Source organism: Lepidochelys kempii, chromosome 1, assembly GCF_965140265.1.
Source record: "Lepidochelys kempii isolate rLepKem1 chromosome 1, rLepKem1.hap2, whole genome shotgun sequence".
NCBI classification, from domain to species: Eukaryota; Metazoa; Chordata; order Testudines; family Cheloniidae; genus Lepidochelys; species Lepidochelys kempii.
Genome location: NC_133256.1, coordinates 72,631,651 through 72,658,277, shown reverse-complemented (window position 1 = coordinate 72,658,277; position 26,627 = coordinate 72,631,651). Strand labels below are relative to the sequence as shown.

General features: G+C 40.6%; 1 protein-coding gene across 19 annotated transcripts in view; it reads left to right on the top strand.

Annotated features, from left to right (window-relative positions):
- Window positions 1-26,627, top strand: part of PCDH9 (protocadherin 9) — an 894,725-nt gene that overhangs the window by 57,066 nt on the left and 811,032 nt on the right. Inside the window, exon 3 of one of the 19 annotated variants that reach the window (XM_073346328.1) lies at window positions 20,154-20,484. The exons of the other annotated variants lie outside the window; for them this stretch is intronic. Coding sequence (XP_073202429.1) covers window positions 20,154-20,249 — 96 coding nt within the window. The 3' untranslated portion in view covers window positions 20,250-20,484. Of the gene's footprint in view, window positions 1-20,153; window positions 20,485-26,627 lie in introns of those variants that run through there. 19 annotated transcript variants of the gene reach the window in all.

The window sequence follows — 26,627 nt, the reverse complement described above, 5'->3', positions numbered from 1 at the left end:
TTATTCTACCAGACTGCAGAACCCTAAATTAAACAATACATTTTCGGCTAGATTGTGGCCTTTAGCCCCATCTAGGGTTGCCAGGGGTCCGGTTTTTAAACGGACTGCATAGTCGAAAAGGGACCCTGGTGGCTCCAGTCAGCACTGCTAACGTGAAAAGTCTGGTTGGTGGCGCAGCAGGGCTAAGTCAGGCTCCCTGTCTGCCCTGGCTCTGCACTGCTCCCAAAAGCGGCCAGTATATCTCTGTGGCCCCCAAGGAACCTTGGCCAATGGGAGCTGCAGGGTGGCGCCTGCAGACGAGGGCAGCGCGTGGAGCCCCTTGGCTGCTTCTGTGCCTAGGGTCTGCGGGGGCATACCAGCCGTTTCTGTGGGCTGCCTGAGGTAAGCGCTGCCCAGAGCTCGCACCCCAACTCCCTGCCCCAGCCCTGAGCCCCTGCCTGTACCCAAACTCCCTCCCACAGCCCGCATGCTGCACTCCCTCCTATACTCCCAACCCCTCGGCCCCATCCCAAAGCCCCCTTTGCATCCCAAACCCCTCATCCCGGCCCCGCACCAGAGCCCGCACCCCCAGCCGGATGCTTAGAATGCTTAGATTCTGAAACAACTTTTATAGAGATGTCATATTTCACCAGATGTGTTGATTTTCTGGGTACAAAAAATTAATAAGTAAAAAAATATATTATCATATTTATAACCTAGAGTGACTATGCTACATGCAATTTTTTTGCTATACTATTTGCAAAATATTTGAAAACCATACCACATAAAACTTTGTTTTTACAATCCAACATGAAACCTCACTGAAACTGAATCACATTTATGTCTGTCTATATTATCTGCCTGTCTATAGATCTTACTTGTCTGTTGGTCTATCTATTTGATCTGTCGCTCTTATCTACATATTTTATCTGCCTATACTGTCTACCTACCTATCTTATCTGTCCAGTCTAATCTAGCGAATCTATTTTCAGCTTTTCGATCATGCCTATCACAGTGGTGCATAAGCACCATATGCCTAGATCCATTTTTATTGAAATGAATTTGAGCAACATTTTAAAACTGTTGTTAATTGGAATCAGCTACCCAGTATAATGTTAGCTCATAATTAGGCCTTTTCCTTCTAGAATCTCTTTCCAGTCTTCCTAAGCGCAATAAATTTTAGCTAACTCAATAATTCTGCGGGGGGGAAATAGCTTTAAGTGCTTTTGCAAATCCTTATTGCATATGTATCAGACGTTGCATAATTGTCCTAAGCATTTTTGTGGAAACGAGAAAATAAGGTTCATATCCTCTTTTACGAGAAAATAAGGTTCATATCCTCTTTTGCCATAAATTGGAGTGAGTCCATGGAGCTATGCCAATTTTAACCAGAGAGGACCTGGCCTAAGACATTTAGCAGAGAAACATACACATGATGTAGTCACTTTAAAAGTAAGCTTAGTCTTTGGGTGCATTCACAGGTTTTCATTGGTGTCAGTGACCACAGAACATATTTACCTGCGGGCTGAGTTTGACCCTAACATTTCTTCCCCATTCATATTTTGATACTATTTAACATTTGTTTATTATTTCTTTACTTGTGTATCTGCTTAGACCCAGAAATAACTTGCACAGATTAGTTTAACATCCTTTCCTTTGCAGCCTATTATCCCTGAACTTAAATAAGCCATGTAATGTTCAAGCAGATAAAGATGTAGTACATGGAATGTCTACTATTGTTAGTAATGGTGTAGTACATGTGAGGTACGTGAGGCCTTTGTGCATATGCCATAGGTTTATATGTTTGTCTGCTGTCTCCTAGGACCATAATGAAAACGTGACGTTGCATTTCATGAGTTTGTCCTGGTGAGCAAGAGTCTAATACGTCATTAATCCCAGTAACAACTTACAACTTATTCAAAGTAATGTTATAACTGAGGACCATCAGCAAGCATTCTCAGCTCCTAGGAGAGCAAAGACTCTTTCACCAGTGCTTCCTTTATTAAAGTTAACTTGGATGCAACTTTGTCTTACTGGGGACGTATGAGTTAGTGACAATGCAACGCCAAGTCTGTCTCACCCTTGAGCTTACTGGTGAGTCTGCCTGTGAGTCCGTTCCCCAGAGCTTCTTTTTGGTGATGCACCAGTTATAAAGTAACATGAAAATGAGATAGTGCTTCATAGAATAGTCGCTATGGTACAAAAAGGGAGCCAAATATGAGTAGATTAGTTACACACCAAAATATCTTCCTGGTGTTTTTAAAAGTGGTGCAAGTGCTTCTAGGGCAACAGCTTTTTCAGAGATATTGTGCACTTAAGAAAGTAAATTACTCTAACCTTATAACATACGTTTATAATTTTTTTGGGGGAGGGGAGGAAGAGAGATGCTAAATTTAAGCTGTTTTAAATCTAAGTCTAAGTTTGAAAAATAACCCTTCTACCTTTTGTGCCATACATTTAGAACTAGTTATGAGTTGAAGTCAAAATAGCTTTGCTTAATTTAACAGCCATCTTTTCTTTGCATGACATTCTAATAGTTCCAGCAAAACTAGATTTATTCTCTTGCTCTCTTGCTTGCTTTCTACCCTGAATGTTGGATGTTATACACTCCAAAGAGTCAATGAAAACCTGAGCATTGTTCCAGTTGTAGAACAGTTTGATGGCACTCAGCTTCTTATGATCCAATTTAAGTATCTAACATTCTTGAAACCTCTTTGTCTCAAATAGGCCTATATGTATGTTTCTTTACTCAGGCAACATTCCAATTACATATTAGACCTATGTAGATCTAAAATTAAATTATATTATTATAACATGGAAAATTATGTTTAGCAGGGCTAATTCAACTTTTTCAGTGAGAAGAAATATCTAGAATTAAACAAAAGTATTTGTTTCCCCCTCTACCTACTGTAACTTAATATCAAACTGATTTGGTCATATGCTACAAATAAAATGTTTGCAATTAATATAATTTACCCTCTTTGCACATGTTTATATTGAAGAACTCTCACTTTATAAATTATTTTGCTTACTGTTATTTAAGGTGCTGTAAAAGAACAATACAACTTAGTGAATACATGCCAGTTTGTTCTTATGATAGCCAAGAACCAACATCACAAAGTTCTCCTCACCATGATAAATATACTGGGCATGCAAACAGAACAAGACAAGCTGAAAATATTAATGCATCTTTGCCTTGAAAATACTAATTGACTTAGTCTTTCCAATCTGTTCTTTACAAAGGTGGAAGGAGGATGTTGTAGATTAAAATCAACAACAAAACACTAGCTACTGTGAATTAGTAGGACAGAACTAGGGGACATCTAGCAAAACTTGCTCTTAAAAACAGACTAGGAAATATAGAGCAATAATGTAAATATGAACAAAGACCAGAGCCCTAAGGATAACAAGGGAAATCTTAAAATCTATAAGTAAAAGCCAGTGAAAGGTACTTAAATTCTGGAGTAATGTGATGGGTTGATTTAGTGCAAGTGTCTCCTCGGGCATCTACTGTCTGTAATAATAGCAATACCATTGTGCACAGTGAAGCATCAAGGAAACCAACAGTGAACTGTAATAGTTCATTGCTGAGATAGCAAAAGCTTACAATAGCAATATTAGCAGAAGTGGACTCAATCATGTAACATTTCTGAGGGAGATGAAAAAGCAGCCCCGCTAAAGTATTTGTATTGTCATCTATAGTCAAATAATAGTCCGTTAACCCCTAATCAGAGCAGTCAAAATACAATGGTGTGTATTTTAAAGGTGGTGTCTGAGAAACTGCCTTCCCTAGGAAATGCTGAGGCTCCATCCAAAGCAGCTTTGCCCTATTGCCTATAAGTTCAAATAATGGTTAGAGATCCAGTTCCAGCCTTCAGCACCAGTGGGACAGCCCAGATGTTGCAGAGAGCAGGTCAGATAATAGTCATTCTTTAACTTGTGTATGTCCAATGCTATATATGAATTTGTGAACCTCCGATGGTTTGAAGAGAGAACACCAGAGAACATGCAGATTCTAAAGAGCACTGTCTCCACAAAGGATCATCTTCGTGGGATGGCACGCTATCTTGAAGTTAGATGGTGATGAAAGTACATTGATCAATGGCAGATGATAACATTTGAAAAATAGAACCCACATTTTCTCAGGAAGGTCAGCTGCTGTCCTGAAGTAATGATGCTGAATCCTAAATAGCTGGGCCAGAAAGCAAGGTTGTATCAGAAGCTGGGCATGTGCCATTCCTCAGGAGGGCAGCTTTTTTCCATGTTAGGGCTGCAGCTCAGCAAAACTTTTTTTTTTGGGGGGGGTGACATTTGACTGTGATACTGATACTACCTCAGTGGAGCTCCTCTTAACACACTGAGAGGTTGAGGCAGGGCAAACATTTTTACCAAGCCCCAGGGGGGAAAGTAAGATTCCTGGAGCAAAGAACTGAATATCACAAATTCACACAGTAATCTGACATTTACGGTTCACGTGAAATCTGAACTTTACACTAAAGGACACTTAGGTACTATGTAGTACATGGAATGTCTAAGCCATAGGGTATTTCTGCTTTCCTCCTTACTACCGGTACGTATTAGGATTAGTGCTTTTTTTTTTTTTACCTAAAAACTACTAGCTCTAGGCTGTCATTTTTACATAGAAGCTTGATATAGAGGGGTGTGTTACAAATCTGCACTGGGTGTTAAGTAGTATAGCCACACTACTCCACCTCACTCGACCTGGCTCCAGTCCCATCACCTGACATTGGAAGTTCCTGTCACTTTTCCAGCTATTCTAAGTGCTGGCCATACTAATACACAAACACAGTATTTTTTATTGGGATAGCAAATATTAGAGAGCAAATATTCGCAAATACATTTCATATATACAATCATGTTAAAAATCAAAGGTTATGGATAGAAGTCCTGGCTTAATTGTGATAGACATTAGCCATGATAGAATGAAAAAGCATCAACAGTGCAAAAAACTGTAATCTAAAATACATCTTTCATAGTTTCACATAGTTATGGATGTATGTGCATTTTAAACGGAGATGATCTGAGTGAGCTCTTTGCTTTATTACAAATATAATCAGTGTTAATGAAAACCAGGCACACTATGCAGTTTTGGAGTAAGTAGGTATGTTGCTAATTCACTGCCTTCTCTTTTCTTTATTTTCACCCAGGATGTATTTCAAGGAAGCTGTTAACATACTGTAATTGCAGTAATTTAATGAATCTGTATGAAGATTTTCCCTTTAAAGTCGAACACTTTGCTAGTTCAGTTTAGTAGCACAAGTCTTGTTGTGCAAATTAAATGCAATATGTTTGCTGTGTTCTTGTTTTTTCCACAAAGATTTCTTTTAGCTCTGCCGGAACTGACTTTTTGTTTTATTCTGTTTTTTAAAGTAAAATAATAATACCACCAAATAACTGGCAGGTCATTTAATTAAATCCATCACCCCGGAAGAGTTTCTCTCTTGTCCTGGACTTGAAATTCACAGTGGAAAATGTAAGCCTTTTCTCCAGCTCACTGGTGCTGGGTATATGTGCCCTACTCAGAGTGTCAGCTAACCCTCGTAATTATCCTGGACAATATCTGATTTCTACCCAGTAGTGCTGGAGATTCATCAACATGGGCTGTAATCTCTGTGGAGCACTAAGAAGAGGCTTTGCCCAGATTGTCTCTAGGGTCTGTGCTCTGATTGTGCTATTACGGGTGGCTGTGGGTGTATTGATGGAATCACTCCACTTCAAATACTACAACCAAAAGCCCTTTTCTATTTTGGCTTACCCCTGTTCAGTCTCAGCTAGAGCTCTGCTGGCATTAACAACCAGCTGCTCCTGCAAAACAGCTCTACCCAATCCTTTCTTGAGGCATCACGCTGGACTGCCACTGGATCCTGTGGCTGGTAGCACTTCAGGACGGGGCATTGATGAATCATTTGTTTCTGCATGTAAAATGCTTGGTGTTGGGGACCTGCCCAGTCCTACTCAACATTCTGCCTTGTGAGCTGACACATGGGTTCTGCTGCTGCAGCCCAGTGTGGACAGAAATTGGACAGAAAAATTATGATTTCTATGAAGTGCTGTACTCCTTTCACATTCACTGGAGCTGGCTTGTCTCTGTCCACTTCAATCTCGTTGGGAACAGCTTTCACTCCCTCTGCTATGAGCAGATGTCCAGTATATGTCACCTCATGCTGGTTGAGTCACACTTTTTCTGTGTTCCATTTTATGTCCTTGCACCTACATTGCTGTAGAAAAGCTTGTAGATTTTGGCCATGATTCTGTTAGAGCTTCTGTATGATTATTCCCTTCACCTGCAGTGAGGATATCCTCTGCAATTATTTTCACCCAAGGTAGTCTTTCAAGCAAGCGTTGGGTGAGTCTTCTCTGGAACACCTCTTATACCAGGCTTACGTCCATTGGCATGTGCAGGCATTTGTAGTAACAAAATGGTGTGGTCAAAGTTATCAGCATGTTGGACTCTTTCTCCAGGCTTATGTGCCAAAACCGTTCTTAACATCAGACCATAAAGATTCTGCTTTGGAAAGTTCTGCCAAGTTGTCCTCAACTGTGGGCAGTGAATTGTGGCATCTTTTCAATGCCCAGTTCAGTGGTTTGGGGTCTATGCAGAAGCATAATTTGCCAGATGGCTTCTTTACTACCACCATGCTGCTTACCCAGGCTCTACTGGCTTTTACAGATGCACACTTATAAAGCTCCTTCTGTATTGGATTACATGGTACGACTGGAATTTTACTTCATGGTAAGCACACAGGTTCCATTGTGGGGTCTTTTTCCAGTCACAGCTTTCCTCTGAGGCATCTGTTGTTTTTGAAAACATCCTCATGTGCCTTTAAAATTGTTTCCATTGTCCACAGAACTCCTCCTTTTGCTTCTTTCACTGCAGTTATAAAATGCTGATGCTGCACGTTGATTAGATTCATGGTTTGTATGTATAGAGGGATCTGTGGTGCTTACCATCCACCAACACAAATGTCAGCTGGTAACATCCGTTCTTTTTTGGGTTCGTTACTATGAGGTCACATTTTCCTGTGTGCTGCATTATGCCCTTTTCTTACATTATTAGATTGTGCCTGCTCTTTGTAATGGGTGTGTTGGAATCCAGTTCACCCAGAGGAATCACACTGCAGGAGGCCCCACTATTCAGAAGAAATCACACAGGGTGTTTCCATGTTAAAATTGTTAACTTCACGGAAATTGGCATTATCCCTTGTTGCTTTCCTGTCTTGAAAGCCTGAACCTGATAAGCTCTTTGACTCAAGGAGAGAATATGATCACTGCTGTCCAATGTGCCATCCCCTCTCTTGTACAGGTCTGAATGAATCTTTCTGAAACCTTCCTCTGCTCTTGCACACACTGCTAAAATGGTTCAATTTGCCACATTCCTGGCAATGCTGTACTAATGCAGGGCACTTTTTCCTTTACCCCCTCAGGCTGTCTCCCACAGTAATGCATTTCACTATGGGTACCCTGGGTACCTGCTCTTCTTCACTGTTGTCTTACTGCATATACTTCTGGGGGTGGTGTTCCTCCTAGGACTTTCATCCTTTCTCTTGGGGCTTCTGCTGCACACCCCTTGTCTAATGTCAGATTGCCTTGCTGCAGGGGTGTTTGAACAATTTGTATAGTGCGGGGTGCTGAGAGTCATTGAACGAAACTGTAAACCCTGCATATGATGGAAACCACTATGCCTTGTTGGTACAGCCACTTCCACAGGTGGTGATCCCAAGTGCTACAGACTATCCTGTCCCAAGTTACAAGAGTGTGTCAAATACTCAAAATTGCATGTAGCAGCCAGTGTGCATAAGGCAGTAACGTAGGGGTTTATCTCCCTCTCTTTCAGATTGGCCTGTGTCACTCAACAGTTTTGTTCTGCTTTGCGGAGCAACAGTTCCCGAGGACTCCTAGGATTGTTGTGAGGCTAGAGGTAGTGCTGAGCTTCAGAGTGGTGCAGACCTGTCTGCCTTGTTCCCCAATAAAGTACAACGCTAGTTTTACTTTCCTATTGTCATCCTCCTGCAAGGCCAGGTCTGTGTACAGCTGGAACTCCTCCTTCTACCAGCTCCTTTGTGTCTGCAAAATCCAGGGCTCCCAGGGTCTTCAGTTCCATGGCTCAGGCTGCCAGTTGTTGCACTTCAGAGAACTCACAGCTCTGATGCTGTCGCCATGTTTCCTTCACAAAGAATGAAGCTGAGTGCTGCTTAAGTTGAAAAAGTGGAATTTTATTCAATCCCGAGCACTGCTCCATCCACGTGGCTGAGTTGCTTCCAGGATAACTCTCCTTGTTGCCTGCTCCGCTGATGTCCCTTTGACTCCAGTGATCATGATATAAGGATGACAAGTCCAAGTGTCCTGATACCCACATTGCTGGCCTGTCTTCTTTGACTACTCTACTCTTGTAAACAGATGCTGGTCAGATTTTAATGGACAAGAATGTCAAAGACCTTGGCCTTTCTTCCTCTGACCTCCTCCCTGTAGTAAATTTCTGAGACGCTTAGTAATAGAATGTGTTCATCTTCCATTAGGTCTAGGCTGCCACCTGAACTTCTATTGCAACAGCTTCCATGCTCCCTTCAAAAAGGGAATTTCCATCCATTTCTTTGTCAAAAAGTTGTTTAAAAAGATAAGATTTATAATTGTGGGTTTGTGGTCCTAGGAAGCATTTTACCCAGTTGAGATCTTCAGAACAGCCTTCCTGAAGCTCTGAGACTGTCTATTGCCAAGTGACTTAAAAACTGTTATCTACACTAACATTTTCTTTGCTTTGTCTTGTACAATACTTAGAATAAACAACTATTCCAGTTACTATCAACGGCCAAGAGACCAGCCGTAATCCTTCATCAGACTAGGTGGGGAGTTAGAACTCTTTCCTCAGTGTTAGTAGAGCTGGCAGGTCTGTCTCTCTGTCTGCTGGTAGTTCTAGGGCAATGTAATATCTAAGCATCAGTTACTGACAGCATCTAAAGTAAGTACTGTAGACAGTCTTAAAGGAAGTGATTGTGTTTCTTATAAAGCCTGCGCCATCCTGGACCGAGTTCAATACCGAATAAGTTAATTTATCACTCTTTGGACTGCTTTCCCAAGATGGAATAGACCCCAAATTACCCAAAACAGACCCAAAACAGACCTAAAATTACTGCAGTGCTGCAAATACTAACCTGGGAATAATGATCTTGAGCACTGACCTCATGGCTGGTGTATTGGGAATTTTACCATCCTAGAGCTCCCCAAAGAACAAACAAGTACCAATGGGATTCCAGTCACAGTTCCCTAAAGGAACTGATTCTTCAAGAACAATAACTTGCCTCTGGGACAGCATATGTGACCTTTTTTGGAATATTGCTACTGCATCTATATGAATAGCAATCAGATCCACCACTCTGGAGAATCACCCATAGGTCTTCATTTATTAAGAAAGAAAAATAACTTCCTTATCAACAAAAGTTGTGGTGTTATCTGGGTTTACAGAGTACAGAGTAGCTGTTATGATAGTGACATGCCAAAGACTTGAATACTGATTGACTCAAGTTGTAGTGCTTTTCTACACAAAAACAGAGCTGTTCACATTTTGTTTCCCACTCTGTTAGCCTTTATTGGACAGATGGAAATTCTGCTGGTTTGCAAATAGGCTATGAAGGAGAGAATGGTTAGACACTTCGGCTCAGGAAGTGTCTGAACACTCTTCCACATTAGCTTGGCATTGGTATGATGGCATTTTACCTTGGCCTTGACATGTACATTTCAGTGGCTGGACCGTACGCTCTAGAATAAACCATTGTTTGGTTGATAAGAGAGACTTTTTAACCTTTCAGAAGCTGTGTTAACTTTCAGTCTGAGGGGCCAAAACAAGCCGTGAAAAAAGGATTAATTTCCCAGCAACAATCAAGTGCATAAGATCTTTAATTCCAAATGAAAATCAAGTGCAGACAGAGCTTTTTTTTTATAGTGAAGATGTGGATGCACATGAAAATATCAGTTTTTTAAGTTTTCCTAATTAAGCTCCTCTTCCAAACATGATTATGGACAAATAAACTGCCATGGCAAAATAATACTCAATGAAACTAAAGACTAACTTTTTTAGGATGTCACAGCATTGCCTTCCTTGTATTTTGTACTTTTATAAAATAGTCTTTGACAATAGTTACCTCATTGTGTCTTTGATTTTGGTCTGCATTTTGAATATATTCCTCTTCCTGTGTGTATTGCCATCACAATGTCTAAATAGTATGATTTGGGATGCCTGTTGTGCTTCTCTCCATACACTCTTTAGTGCTGCAGTTGCTGTTGCATCTTTTCTAATATTTACATTGCAAATTGATCTATTTCTCTGTGTTTCTGTCAGTTCTTTATTTCTTACTGCTGTGGTTATGATGATTATTCTGTATCAGCCTTCCAAATCTATGTTGCTGCACTACAGCAATGTCAGATAGTGAAATCATCCAGAAGCTTAGTAGGGGGATTATGTATTGAAATGATTACTAAATCAGATATTTTACGTTAAGAGAAATCTATGAGAACAAAGGTTTTGTCATGACTTGTCACAGATGTGGAAATGGATTGTCACATACTGGAGGATGATAAGTGAGATCCCCCAATGGTAGTCCATAACATTGTTTGGCTTATCAGTTTGCATTCTGCTCAGTTAAAGTTATATTTATGATTTTTTCCCATATGAACTTTGGTTATCTATTGCTGTATATCCAGGCATTTATTTATGTTTGAAGCAGTGATCTTCTCCCTGAATATATAATATTAAACCATTGAAAATCCCCTGCTTGCCTGCTTTTTAAAAAAAATTAGTACCATTGCAAAAGTTTTATTCTTTGCTCCTTTAGATGAAGACACATTGCATTGGTTTGTACATGAAGATAAACTAGGATGAATGCCAGTTCTCTTGATTATTTTAGAGAAATTCCAGACAGCTTAGAAAGTAGTAGCTCCTTAATGTATGTTTACTATTGTAAGTCTACTGATGGTGCATTAATAGCTGTCATCAGGAGTATCGTACAAAAATGTTGGCGTCAGCAAGCACTGAGCCTAATGGCACTCCTTGTGAACAGACTATAGAGAGGAGAGTGGAAAAGGATAGATGACTGTTTTAGGCTCTTGTCCTTCATCTAAGGGCAAAGAGGGGTGAGACTGTCACTTTAAAAGATAGTTCTCTACTTCAAGCAATAGTTTGTTAGTTATTCTCTATTAATGTTACACCAAAGTTGATTTTTATGTACTAGAGATATTAACTGAAATACAGAGGACTGATGCATATTCATAATTTTGTTCTAACGTTAAAGTGATTTCCTTGTAAAGCCATCTACCCAGAGATCTTGTGAGCACCAAAAACAATTACTTAACTCCTTCAGTTTGGTCTAAAAAGGATACTATTAAACTCCTTGTTCAAAATGTATTGTTCCAATAGAGAACCAGAAGAGCAGTCTGCTGGGACACAAGTTCAAGGAACAAAGTTAGGATGCTTTCTTTTAATTATGTCTGACAATGTTGGGCACCTTTGTTTTTTCAAACTGTAAATTAGTAAATTTATGCACTTATCAAAAGCAGTGTCTAGACCTCTCCAGTGGTAATTTGTGGCAAAGAAAGTGAGACAAATTTACCAAAGGAGAGACTCTTTTTCCAATTTAAAATGCATACATGAGATCCTTAGGAAAAAATGCTAGCATTTCTAGGGAGTGGTCTTCTGTGCTCCTTAGAAATCAGAAGATCTGTGGAAGTAGATAGAAACTGTAATGTACTGTTGGATACTCAGCACTTTTGAAAATATGGGCACTTAAGTGCCTAACTATGGATTTAGAAGTCTAATTTTAAGATCCTAATTTTTGAAATCCTTGATCATGGATGTTGTGGACAGGACGATTGCTATTGATCTATCTATCTGTTTTATTTCTACATAGGTTGTGGGCATGTTCAAGTCGTATTTTTCAATAGTAAGTTTATTTTCTAACAAGTAACAAGAACAAATCTATTGCTGATTCCTTCTTTTATAATAAGCATTGACAAGTTTAGGTCAGAGCATTAAAAGAATTAGGGATATTTCCTGCAATTCTTACACATTCTCAAATTTGGCAAAACTCTCACTGAAATCAATGGCCTTTTGTCTGTTTAAGGAATGAGAATAAGAAGTTGGATTTGGCTCTTGATGTCGCTTGAAGTTTTGTGCTATTCCATCAGCTATCCCAGCCATTCATTAATTCTTAAGAAATTATCTGGACCATAGTCGTTGCTTAATTAAGTGCGTATTTAGGAACTTTCATGTAATGTGTTACTTGAAGAACTGTTCTTGGCAAACCCAAGACAGGCAAGCTTTAATTTCAGTGCTTGTGATGACTTCCAATAATGTAAGAAATTAAAAGCAACAATCTCTTCTTTTAAGATGCTCTTAGTATACATGAAGGCTACTTACAATGAGATATTGCAGACATTGTCAAAAGCCCTTTAGTATAAGATTAAATCATTTCATAGCTGTATCATTTTCAGTTGGGGAATTACATATTTGTTTTATGAGAGCTTGCTAATGAAAAACTTCACTGGAACTTGAAGGAATAAAGAAATTGCTTTTGTGATGATTTAAGATTATCGGTGTTTGGGTAAACACAGATGATAATTTTAATAGATTTCAATTGTCACCTGAGATTATACAAGCACCTGGTTTATCTTTTTACTGAACAACCACAATACAATATATTTTTCATATATGGTCTTTGAGATACTTCCCTTAATAAATATAATCCTTCTATGTAACGGAAGGAGCTTTATTCCTCTACTCTGAATAAAACTTAAAATGTAAGAAAGAGTAGAAGTAATCTCAGTAGAAAAAATTGTGTTTTTTACATCCTCATTTTGATGTAGTCAGGACTGGTAATAATCTTTATGTAGTTATTTATACTTGATGTATTCCAATTGTCATTCATGCTCATGAAGTCACTACAGTAACTAAATCGGCCAAAGCTTTTGTTTGATTTCCATTCTTCTGAATAATGGGCCCAGTTTAAAAGAGCTACTTGTTCTACAAGATGTCTACCTAATTATGGCAATTGTGCAAGCATATTTGTTGGTCTAACTGCTGAGAAAGATTAGCCAAATTCAGGAGAAAGTAGAGAAGGATGGGTGATCGGGAAAGTACATTTTGTATATAAACAATTTTACATAGATTTTTCCTGTTAACTTTTTCAGACGTTGATATTAAAATTTAATGGTGCATTTAACAAAGATTTTCTGTTTTGCTGGTCATGAGCCAAACAACTATTTTCTCTGCTTGCAGGAGCAATTTGTTTCACAGAAAGGATTTTTTTCCCCTAAATACATTAGCACCAAAACAGTGAAGACCAAGGAATGCACAATCAGTTTTCATTTTTCTGTGATGCAGCGAATGGTGTTAAAGGCACTACAGAGCCTTTATCTTCTTCACCCACTCAGGCCTGTAGTCTCTTAGCCAAGAGTACTGAAGTGAGGCTATTTTTTATTTTCTGATGCAGACTCGGGCAGAGTAGAATCTAGGTCAAGACCTTCTGACCTTATTCCATGTACAGTCCCTTCTAGTGCTCAGTAGAAATTATATTTGATGGCTGCAATGTGGATTGGGAATCTAACAATTGAAAACGCATAGCGCTTATGCTGTTTGGCCATGTTGTGTGAGTGCTGTTGCTTTAAAGTAAACTTTTTTTAAACAGTAGTTGGTAGACATCACTAAACAGACAAACAAGCAGGCATACTTCTCTAATAAAGCAATTATATTTTGAGGTTTAAGAATTTCACAGACATTTGCAACACTGTTGCCATATTATTATAGCACATTGACTCTCAACCTCTCCAGACTACTGTACCCCTTTCAGGAGTCTGATTTGTCGTGCGTACCCCAAGTTTCACCTCACTTAAAAACTACTTGCTTATAAAATCAGACAAAAAAGTAAAAAGTGTCATAGAATATCAGGGTTGGAAGGGACCTCAGGAGATCATCTAGTCCAACCCGCTGCTCAAAGCAGGAACAATCCCCAATATTTGCCCCAGATCCCTAAATGGTCCCCACAAGGATTGAACTTACAAGCCTGAGTTTAGCAGGCTAATGCTCAAACCACTGAGCTATCCTTCATAGCACACCATTACTGAAACATTGCTTCTTTTATCATGGTTACCATATAAATATAAAATAAATCAAATGGAATATAATATTGTACTTACATTTCAGTGTATAGTATCTAGAGCAGTATACACAAATAGTTGTCTGAAATTTTAGTTTGTACTGATTTTGCTGGTGCTTTTTATGTAGCATATTGTAAAATTAGGCAAATATCTAGATGAGTTGGTATACCCCCAGATGATCTCTGCATACCCACAGGAGTACATGTAACCCTGGCTGAGAACCACACAGTGTGAATCCACTGACTTTTCCAAACCAAGATGACAATTTTTATGTGTTTGTGTGCATTCTTTGACACAAAATCAGCCTGAATAATCAAAGCTGCTATTTAGCTATAGATAATAGCTACACACACACCTCTTTAGCGGGAGTTAACTAAACTTAATGGGACTAGAGAATGAATGAAGGAAAGGAACTTAGCTGGAACATCAGAGAAAATGCCTAATGATGAACTCTGTTAGACGGTGAAATAGCTTCCCTGGGGAAAATGCGGAAGCTGCATTTCTTGGACATTTGAAACTGAACTAGATGTAGTGCAAGAAAATATACTGACTGGAACGATCCAACACCAGCAGACTGATGGACTAGACGCTTAAATAAGTCTTTTATAACTGTAATTGCTAGAGCTAGGAAAAGTAAATGTAAATTACAAGCTTTTTTTTTTTTTAATTAGAGTAGTCGCATAAGAATCTGGCACTTAATTTTAACAAGAGAAACTGTTTCCTACACTTCCCCATAATCTGTAGTACATTAAAATCCCATATAGTCTCTCCAGGCACCTGTTGACATAATTAGCATGCATGTGCCTGCTGACAAACATAACAAACATGCATGTGAAACTATGGCTGTTAAGAAATGAAACACTCAAAAAGCTTCCAGATGCTTGAAAGAACTTTGCCATCACATGAGCTGTATGGAGCCTGATGCTCCTCAGCTAATTTAGCTTTCAAAGAAGAGGGGAAAAAAAGGATTTAGATATTTAGAGGGAGGTAAAGTTAGAGAGTGCTGTGTCAGTCATAAAAGAGCTTAAAGCATGGAAGGAGCAATGTACCAGCAAAGCAGGCCTACTGAATAATTCATCTCTGCCTTACACATGTCTGCTGCTGTACCATTATTTAGGTAAGAATATTATATTGTTATTGATTATACCACTTGCTGATATATTTCATTTGCTGTGAGGTGTGTGTGTGTGTGTGTGGTTTTTTTTACCTCTGACACTTCTACCATCAGCAAAGAAACTTATATGTGAGATCTATTCAAACTTAAGAGGCCCTGTAAGTGTCCCAGCTGACCCTCCAGATGGGGAGTGAAAGCTTCCATGAAGTTCCAGAGGAAGAGAATAGTAAGAATTCCCATACACATTTTTTTTCCTAAATGATAACAAAAATTATTTATGAGAATACCACAAGCTGCCCTGTTCACCAGAATAACAGAGGGAAAGCGAGGCTTCCATTGTACAGCGGTAGGGACTGCATGTCATCCTGCAGTGCTTCATGAATGTTCTGAGGAGAAACCCACAAACAGATTCTGTTGTGAGGCTAAGCCTCTGATGTAGCTGTGATCAGAGCCAGTCCCCATTTAAGAGCCAAGCTCTTTGCTTATGCCCCTGCAGTCGCTGATACAGAACTTTGGCCTGTAGTGGGATAAATGCCCAAAGCATTCCATGGGCATTGCAGTCAATATGTGGCATTTTAACAATTGAATGCAACAAACAAAACTCATTTTAAAATAAAAATAGCACTCTTTGCTTGTGGGTTTTAGATTTTTTTTTAACTGCACCCTAGGTCTCAGGTGCCTTGCACCCATTTTTCAGATGTTTTCTGAAGCCCAGAGGAAAGAAACATTTTCCTCAGTTGTGGATGAGAAGAAAAAATGCCTTGCTTTATCACTTGTGAGCAAGAAAATTATCTAGGAATATCCTGAAAGAGGGCAGAATATTCAGGAGTGGAGTTGTGGGGATCCTGAGTGAGTGCTATCTTGCTTTTTTCATGGCATCTAGTTTTTCTCAAAGAGATGGGCTGTCGGAAGAGACAGACATCCCTTAAAAAGCCCTGGAAGATAAAGAGGAAAGAAATTGGGTTACATCCTGCAGGACCTCACCTTTCTCACCCCTCACTGTCACAAGCCAGATAATCTCTAAAAAAAAAAAATGTCTCTGCAACCTGTTAGAGACACTGGATACTGTGCAATGGATTTACTAGAAAAGAAGTGACCTTATGTCTTCAGGCTGCTCTCCCTTTCTTGGACAATTAGAGAAATTATTGTACGAAATCCAGTCAATTTGGTTCCTGATCAAAATCAGTCAAACAAAAGAGAGAGTGTGAAATCCAGACCCCATTGAATTCACTAGGAGTTCTGCCATCAATTTCAGTGGGAACTCCTAGTGAATTCAATGGGGTCCAGATTTCACCCACAATGTCCAGTGTACACTCCAGGTTTGTTGGGAAAGAAAACATGATTTCTCTGCTCATTATGGCTCTGCTCAGGCTTCTATGGGTAGGGACAGAAGCTTAACATGGCCATTGGAATATTCAGCGCTCCTGCTAAAATTATATCACCCCATCTTTGCAACCCCTATACAAGGGTACAGTAAAATTATACTCTCCTTACATATGATGTGCTTCCTCAAATGATAGGGTCAAACTGCAATGAGGATTTTACCTACTGATTTGAGAGGCGGGTGCTCAGCAGTTGCAATAGCCCATGGGGAACTTCAGGTGAGACTGGGTCGTAGAGATGCACAGTTCATCCCTGAAGGGCTCCGACCAGCAAAGGATGCAAGTGCAGGCTGCAGCATTCTTTGGAGTGGTAGAGTCTGAATCCCTAGTGTGTCCATCCCCACTCTGTGTGGGTGCTGACATGGGCAGCGCCATGTCCCCACCTTTGCCTGCACTCTCCCAAGGTTGTGCTGAGGGAAGAGTTCTTGTGTTTCCTCAAGAGCAGAGGTTGCGTTTGTGACAGACATTTACACGAATAAGGCACTTGCACGAAGGGCTGTCACAGTGTGGCTCTTGGATCTTAGAGGCAGATTCTCCACCCTGCTTGAGCTCTGCTCAAGTGCAGTGGAGAGGGGACACTGCAGAGAGCCATTGATGGCTCCCTGAACCTCAACCACCCAACCATGACACAAGGTAGAGCTTCACAGAAGCATGTCTGACTCACCTCACTGGTGTAGGGTCCGTAAGGAACCTTTACCAGTTGAGAGTCAGCAAGCCCATTACTTGATTACTGTGTTCTGTCCCAGTATCCATGCTCTAAAAATGATGTTGGAAAAAAATAGAGAGAGTTCAGAAAAGAGCCACAAAAATGAAAATCTGCCTTGCAGTGAGAAACTAAACAAGATCAACCTGTTGAAAATCCAAGTTCAATCCAAGAAAAAGTTAAGAGATGACTTGACCATGATCTATAAATATGTACATAGGAAGAAGACTGCAGAGAGTAGAGGGCTCTCTGAGCTAGCAGACAAAGGAATAACAAGATCCAGTAGCTGGCAGATGAAACTAGATGAATTCAAAGTGAAAGTAAGATACTTTTTTACACTGAGGGTAATTAATCTTTGGAACAACTTACTTGGAGACATGGTGGATTCTCCATCACTTGATGATCTAGCTCAGCCATAATTTATAGAGTTTGAGGTAAGAATCACTGGGTGAGTTTCTTGTGGTCTGTGTTAAGCAGCAGGTCACACTTGATAAGTATAATGGTCCCTTCTGGCCTTAAATGCTATGAACCTTCACTTACTTGGAGAAACATGGCCTTAACAAATCGGACAATCCAGGGGTGTGTGGGTGTGGGTGTGCTGGAAAACTGGTGGAGTGGAATATATCTAACGCTGCATCTGATGGGTGCAATGAATGCTGCAGCCACCTTTTTAATCCAAGAGGAAATAGTTTTCCTGTACCCTGGGCAGATGTATGAAGTTTGAAAGCTTGTATTAGTTCTACCATTCTTCCACATTATATGTAAGAGAACTTAGAGCCTGGTAACCCACCCTGAACATGATGGGACTCAACTCCATGTGTTGGGTTTCGGTCAGGTCATGTCTGCAAATAACCCAACCCTCTCGGGCTTGGGTTGGTTCAGGTCATCTCTGATCACATCCTCCTGCCTATAGAGTTGCCACAGAGAAAGTTGCTTGTCCCACTCATGGCTGCCATTGCCTCTCTGCACTGTGTGTGCTGCAGAGTGAGTTTGCTGTTAAGTCGCAGCACCTCTCAGTCTGAGGGGCATGCAGCCACCACTGCGCCAACCCCAGGGGCAAGGAGCAGCCAGAGATAGATTGCGAGCACAGGTTGTAGAGAGCGGGAAGCTCCCACCATGCTGAATGCCAAGGATGAGGCAGTGGACCTGGCCCTGACACAGGGTTGGGGGAAGTGTTGGGATCAGGTTGGGTCTGAAAACGGACAGCATGCGTCAATTGGATTCAGTTCAGCTGTACTTTGGTCGGGTTTGATTCTGGGCTGGGCTAGGCCTGAAAAAGCTCTGTGAGGAATAACTTTCAAAAATGGTAAAGACATTCAGAAGGGCAGGAATATTTTGTGTGTAACCACCCTAAATTAAATATTCCACGCAATTTATACCAGTGATAACTCAGTCTGTGCCTGTACAGCCACAAATCTCTACTTAGGGTTCTGCATGTTGCTGTACTGGAGCCCATAAACTCCCAGAGAGAGCTCCTTGTTCCACCCAGTTTCAGGCAGATTGAACAGATCACTGACTACAGATGAGCTTGAGGGAGGTACAGGAATTATCAATAGCATGCTTTTAAAATGTGTCTTTCCACTAACAGGAGGACATGGGTTCAGCACAATAATACCGACTTGGGAGCCTGCGTTTAGACACCCATTCATAAAAATCTTGTCCTTATGTTCTGCCAAGGAAAATTGTGTACGAATCACTGTATGTTCACAGAACTTTGTGAATTCATACGTAGGCGAATTCAAGTGTTTGTTATTTTACATCAAAGAGTTCACACAGTTCTACAATCTAGTTATTGAAGATCATTTGAAAAAAATACATATATCTGTTTAGTCAGTGTTTTCAGTTTTCGGAGTGAAAACAACTGGAAGGAATCCTGTACATCTTAACAAACAACTTGAAAGTGTACAGTAGATACGTTATTTACTTCTAGAACTTTTTTGTAATTCTGATTCATTTTTCAGGATTGGGGTGGAAAAAGATTTTAATCCAGTATACTGGTTGCAGAATACTTTTGAAAATTTGCACTAGCACTGGGACAATTAGTATAAGATCAAGTTTACAATAACTCATATAGTATCAGTTATTTTACTTCTGATGTACTATAGGAGCAAGAAGTTCCTGATATGCTTCTCAGAAGTAGGACAAAATGTGCACTCCATTAGTCTAGTAAGCACACATAATCAATCTGAACTTCATATCTTAATTTTTGCTTTCCTTCACTTACTTTCTGCAGACAGACATACCTCTCAACCTCCTAAATGCTGAAGTTGAGATTTTCAGGGAATTTAGACAAATGATTGCAGAATTTGGCTCCAGAGATGTAAAGGAGACCATCAAAATGTCTAGCAAAGAGCTAACGTTGCCAGCAATAATTTTTCCCATGAATATAGGCAATTGTATCTCTTCTAGTGTGATGACTATACATATTTCATGATTATTTTAGTTACTGTGATAGGTGTACCATATCTGTAAACTTGGCTGTAGTTATTTAAGTTTAAAGTCAACTAAAAATGTAAAGATTGTGCAATGTTTTTTTCTTTCACTATAAAACGCTTGATCCTGTAAGGTTCAGAACACTATGGCCCAATCTGGAAAAGCACTTCAGCATGTGTTTTAACTTTAAGTATGTGGTCCCATTAAAGCCCATGGGACTGCTCATGTGGTTAAGGCTAAGCGTGTGCTTAAGTGCTCTGCTCAATCAGAGCCAGACTGCAGTCAGTTAGTTCAAAGCTAGAATAATGGTAGTGCCTTCATAGCTTTCTCCTAACTGGCTGCTTACCTCCACCTATTTCCAGAATCTTGTCTTTTACAGTTGCAGCTGCTTTTATATCATGTGGAGGAGAATCTACATATGCTACTACAGATGGACAGGAACAGGCCACAGTCATCTCTCAAGATTGGCTGGTGATAAATGGATAGCATGAACAGTGTGGGAAAGAGTAAAAGGAACACTTTCTGTTTTCTTGTTCAAATGTATCAGACTCCTCAAAAAGAGAAGCGCTCGAATGATTTGGGGACATGTTTTTGAATGCTAGTGTTTTTCATTGAGATGTGGGCAAAGCGGTGAGACAGCTAGCAAACTTTGTATGCGGTTACCAGGCTGAGGGAAGATGGGAAATAATGTGCAACTGAACTAAAAAACCTTGTAATAGAATGAGAAATGGTATGATGTGGGGTGTTTATTGAAGCGAATGAAAAGTGTTATGGCTGACAATAAAGTAATGTCTTGCTCACTGTTAATCCGTGTGTCTAACATGTGATCCATGAATGGAGAAAACACAGACCCACAGTCAAATGACCCACTAATGGTGAGTACACAGACTCCCTAACTGTCTATCATATGATTTGGGGACATATTTTTGAATGTTGATGTTTTTCAGTGAGATAGTTGCCTCTTGACCTTATAATATCTAGTACATACCAAACTGCTGCCTTTCAACTGCACTACACAATTTACATATACTTATTTTGAGGAGCCCGAGGCATTTTGAGGGGACCGATTGGCTAAGGAGCAGTTCTGAAGAAAAGGACCTGGGGATTACAGTGAATGAGAAGCTGGATATGAGTCAGCAGTGTGCCCTTATTGCCAAGAAGGCTAATGGCATATTGGACTGCATTAGTAGGAGCATTGCCAGCAGATCAAGGGAAGTGATTATTTCCCTCTATTTGGCACTGGTGAGGCCACATCTGGAGTATTGCGTCCAGTTTTGGGCCCCCCACTACAGAAAGGATGTGGAGAAATTGGAGAGAGTACAGCGGAGGGCAGTGAAAATGATCCGGGGCTGGGGCACATGACTTACGAGGAGAGGCTGAAGGAACTGGGCTTGTTTAGTCTGCAGAAGAGAAGAGTGAGGGGGGATTTGATAGCAGCCTTCAACTACCTGAAAGGGGGTTCCAAAGAGGATGGAGCTCAGCTGTTCTCAGTGGTGGCAGATGACAGAACAAGTAGCAATGGTCTCAAGTTGCAGTGCAGGAGGTCTATGTTGGATATTAGGAAACACTATTTCACTAGGAGGGAGATGAAGCACTGGAATGGGTTACCTAGGGAGGTGGTGGAATCTCCATCCTTAGAGGTTTTTAAGATCAGGCTTGACAAAGCCCTGGCTGGGGTGATTTAGTTGGGGACTGGTCCTGCTTTGAGCAGGGGGTTGGACTAGATGACCTCCTGAGGTCTCTTCCAACTCTAATCTTCTGTGATTCTATGATTATCATACTTATAACAAACTGGATTAGTTTACAGAAGATTCTGAAACAGTGTAGGGTCTGTAGCTGTGCTCAGTTAAACAGTGTCAGACTTTCAGCTTCATAATGAATGATAACTGACATAGTGTGAAAAGGCTAGTGTGGGCAAAGTGTCTTTGTATGGGGTCTGAGAGAAGCTGGAAAATAATGTGAAACTTAACTAAAAACCTTGTAACAGAATGAGAAATGGTATGATGTGGGGTGTTTGTTGAAGCGAATGAAAAGTTGTATGGCTGAGAATAAAGTAATGTTTCGCTCACCATGAATCCATGTGGCAGAGTCCTGAGACTTAGCAAATACAGTATGCGTTTCTTCTGCTCTTCCTTTTACTTCAAACCCTCTGACTTTCCCCGCCCCCTCCTTCCCTTTCCTCACTTGTACCTCTTTCCTTCACTTGCTTTACAGTGAATATTTGTTTAGCAGCTACTCAAACACTGTACTATCCAAGTTCCGCTTCTTGTAGCAGTGCTCCTCTTCCTTTTCATGTCTCTCACAGTGGCTCTTTATCCTGGCAGTTCTCATCACTGCTGTATTTTTGCAACTCTCACTCCCATCACCATTTTCCTTTCTTCTCCTCCCTCTGATTCTCTTCCCCTGTGGTTCTTTCACTGGTGAGAAGGGACACTGTCAAGTATTTTTGTCCAAGACTAAATTGCTGTAAACAAAGGATTTTACAGAAACAAAACCAAATAGAACTGTTCAGTGTTAAAACAAAAACAAACAAACAAAATCACCTCAGTGGGGGAAAAAAAACCCCAACCTTGTTATCTATTGAAATATTATCCTGCAGTGGGTTTCCAATGGTGGAAACCCAAACATCACTTTGCTGTGCAAAGGCCAGATATAAAAACCACTGATGTCTATAGGAGACTCCTATTGACTTAAAATGGGCTTTTATTAGAGCTGGCTGGAAGATGTGAACATTTTTGTAAGCACAGGATCTGAGTGACTCAAATCTTTATTTATTTATTGTATCTATCCTCACAATATCCCTGTGAGGAAGGGATTAGCCCCATTTTACAGATGAGAAACTGAAGCACAGCGAGACTGTGTGACTCAGCAAAGGTCATACAGGAATTGTGTGCTAGAACAGGGACTCAGACACAGACTCCTGAATCCCAAAGCCAGCACCGCAACTGTTGGGTCATCCTTTCTCTGTGGTTAGCCCATTGCGAACAAGAACCAGAAAATGAAATTGGCTGTAAACCAAAAGTTAAGCTGCCTAATAGAATGTCACTGTCTAAACTGAGTAAAAAGTAAAGAAATAGTATAAAACATTTTCAGAAGTGCCTAAGTCTCATGGAAATTAGGCACCTAAGTGATTTAACACTTTTTAAACCATTGCCTGTAACACAGATGAGAATTTTTAATGCAAAATTTTATGTCAAGAATTTGCATTGCAATTTGTTATTCATAAAATGGATGTGTGTGTGTGTGTGTGTGTGTGTGTGTAAATGGCTGCTCCTCAGGATTTTGGAATGTTAGTGTAAATCTAGAGGTGATGAAAAGTGGACACAGGACACCATAGGTGGTTAACAATAATAAATTAATTTCTCACATAGCTCTACAGCTTATCACATGCATATACACATATGTGTCCATGTATATATACAGGTGATTCCCATATAAGAAAATGCAGAGCCACATAAGAAGTATCATGTACTTCTCTGACTGTCACTTTGCTCACTTATTCATCTCTCTGGGACTTTAACATCCTTAACCCCAGATCAGCATCAAAAGCTGCCACTTATTTTTATTTTTTTTAAAGAGAGAAATCAACTATTGGAGAAATATTCCTCCTCCTCCCTCCATATGTGCAGATACCCTTCTCTCCTACCCAAATTTACCTCTGCCCAGGGCCCAGCAAGGGCAATGTTCAGTCGTGGATCTTGAAACAACCTTTACTATAAATAAAGAATGTAAGAGCTTTAAATTCCAAAACCTCACAGCAAGGCTAGAAATGGGTGTTTATAGCATTGAGAAGTAGAGATACTCAGTTCCCCAGTGTGGACTCAGCACTCACTTGAATATGTGGCTGCATTATAGATAGTGGTTTCAAAGGCAGGAGATCTTATGTTTAGAAACGCTGCTTGTGAGCTATCAGGCTTTTGAAAATAGAGATCTGAAAAGGACTGTGACACGAAGCTGAGATGAATAATGATATATGACTACTGAGGAGGCCAAGTGTGGAACCAATACAGACGAAATAGAGTTTGTCCCTTGTTGCTCTTCTGGTTTAAATGGTTAGTTAGCAGGTTTTCTTAAGTGTTTGTAGCAATGTGGGAATCCCTTGAAACACTGCTATGGAGAGAAGAAAAGGAGTAGGCTCAGAAATATCCTTTGCCTTTCAAGCAGGAGTTTTGTATTGTCCCCTCTTGATAGAGTTTTCCTTTTCTGGAGATAAAACATGCTCAGAAATGTTCTGCTTTCCACACGGGTGCCTGTCTTTTGCACACTCTGTCTTCGCTCTCCTAACGGTGTTTAAATTCTCCGCCACTATTTCAGCCAATGATAGTCCTTTGCCAGTGGCTTAACACTGTCCAGAGATGTTTTGTCGCCATTTTACCCTCTCCCCTCTCTTAAAGGGGAAGTAGTAGTTTTGCTCTGCTTGTTTTCTGAAAAAAAAAAGATATGTCAATTCTTCCTTTATTCTTTGAATTTAGCCCCTCCTGATAGTCTGTATACTCCCTCATTTCCACTGTGCTGAATTGCAACTTCTGGATGAATCACCCTATGTTCTAGGGATTGGCAAAAGGTGTCGTCCTTCAGGAAGTGAATGTTTGGAATGGTGACAACAGGTGTGACAGCCACCATCTTGCCAGCCGATGGGAGTGCAGAGCTGGTGCTCGGGGTGGTGGCAGCGTGCGGAGCCCTGTGGCCCCCATGTCTAGGAGCCAGATCTGCTGCTGTCCACTTCCGGGGTGCAGCGTGGTGTCAGAGCAGACAGGAACTAGCCAGCCTTATCCTGGGAGCATCACCAACGGGACATTTCACTGCCCAGTCAGCGGTGCTGACCGGAGCCACCGCAACCCAGTGCTTTGAGTCGTGACCCACAGTTTGAAAACCACTGAGCTATAGAACGAGGTTCTGAAGCTGAGAGCTGTAACAGACTCACAGTCTGTGTGGATCGGGCACAGATGGGGATTCATAATGCACACTTTTCAGAGTAACAGCCGTGTTAGTCTGTATTCGAAAAAAGAAAAGGAGTACTTGTGGCACCTTAGAGACTAACCAATTTATTTGAGCATGAGCTTTCGTGAGCTACAGCTCACTTCATCGGATGCATACTGTGGAAACTGCAGAAGACATTATATACACAGAGACCATGAAACAATACCTCCTCCCACCCCACTCTCCTGCTGGTAATAGCTTATCTAAAGTGATCACTCTCCTTACAATGTGTATGATAATCAAGTTGGGCCATTTCCAGCACAAATCCAGGTTTTCTCACCCTCCCCCCCCCCCAAACTCACTCTCCTGCTGGTAATAGCTCATCCAAAGTGACCACTCTCTTTACAATGTGTATGATAATCAAGGTGGGCCATTTCCAGCACAAATCCAGGTTTTCTCACCCACCCCCCACCCCCATACACATACACACAAACTCACTCTCCTGCTGGTAATAGTTCATCCAAAGTGACCACTCTCCTTACAATGTGCATGATAATCAAGGTGGGCCATTTCCAGCATAAATCCAAGTTTAACCAGAACGTCTGGGGGGAGGGGAGGTAGGAATAAACAAGGGGAAATAGGCTACCTTGCATAATGAGTTAGCCACTCCCAGTCTCTATTTAAGCCTAAATTAATAGTATCCAATTTGCAAATGAATTCCAATTCAGCAGTTTCTCGCTGGAGTCTGGATTTGAAGTTTTTTTTGTTTTAAGATAGCGACCTTCATGTCTGTAATTGCATGACCAGAGAGATTGAAGTGTTCTCCGACTGGTTTATGAATGTTATAATTCTTGACGTCTGATTTGTGTCCATTTATTCTTTTACGCAGAGACTGTCCAGTTTGACCAATGCAGATGGCAGAGGGGCATTGCTGGCACATGATGGCATATATCACATTGGTTGATGTGCAGGTGAACGAGCCTCTGATAGTGTGGCTGATGTTATTAGACCCTGTGATGGTGTCCCCTGAATAGATATGTGGGCACAGTTGGCAACGGGCTTTGTTGCAAGGATAGGTTCCTGGGTTAGTGGTTCTGTTGTGTGGTATGTGGTAATGCACACTGACAAGTTTATATATTTCCTCTGGTTCATCCTCAGCATCTGTAGCTTATATCAACATGGAACTTCTCCCTTCACTGAATCCTCTGTGTCTTCCCCCTCTTCATATTAAATCCCCCCTTAAGAAAAAGAAAGTTGCAGGGCCATTATTTATTATTGTATATTATCATAACACCTAGGAGCCCTAATCATGGACCAGGATCCTGTTGTGCACTGTTCAAACACAGATCAGCAAGTCAGTTTCTGCCCCCAAGAGCTTACAATCTAATTATAAGGAAAAAGACAACAGATGGATATGGACAGATCGGGAAGAACAAGGAAACAGACAATTTTGGTCAGCGTCATAGGCTGTGGTCTCTGCTTAGCATCAGTCTAACTTGTCTAGTTTTTTGTAGGTGTCACTGCAAAGCAGGCCAATGTATATCACACAGCACTGCTGCTTGTTGCTTCCCTTCCCCTTCCCTACAATAGTATGTACTGTCTGTCTGGACTACAAGCTCCTGGAACATGAATTGTCTCTTTTTTAGTTGTCTATATAGATCATAGGAAACTATGTGGGCTTTACAAATCATAAGTAATAATAATAACGATTTGAAATCATGCTACACTTTTCTGGTTTAGGCAGACAGACACTACATGAGGTTGAGGCCACCACAATCATTTCATTTGTGATAGATCACAGACTTAATGAAAGCCTGAAGCTGTTTGCATTGAGGCCAATGACAACACTTCCGTTGACTGCAGTGGGAACAGGATCAGGCCATAAATGCAAAATTCCTGAGGTAATAAACCACTCACATTGTGGTTTTTATTT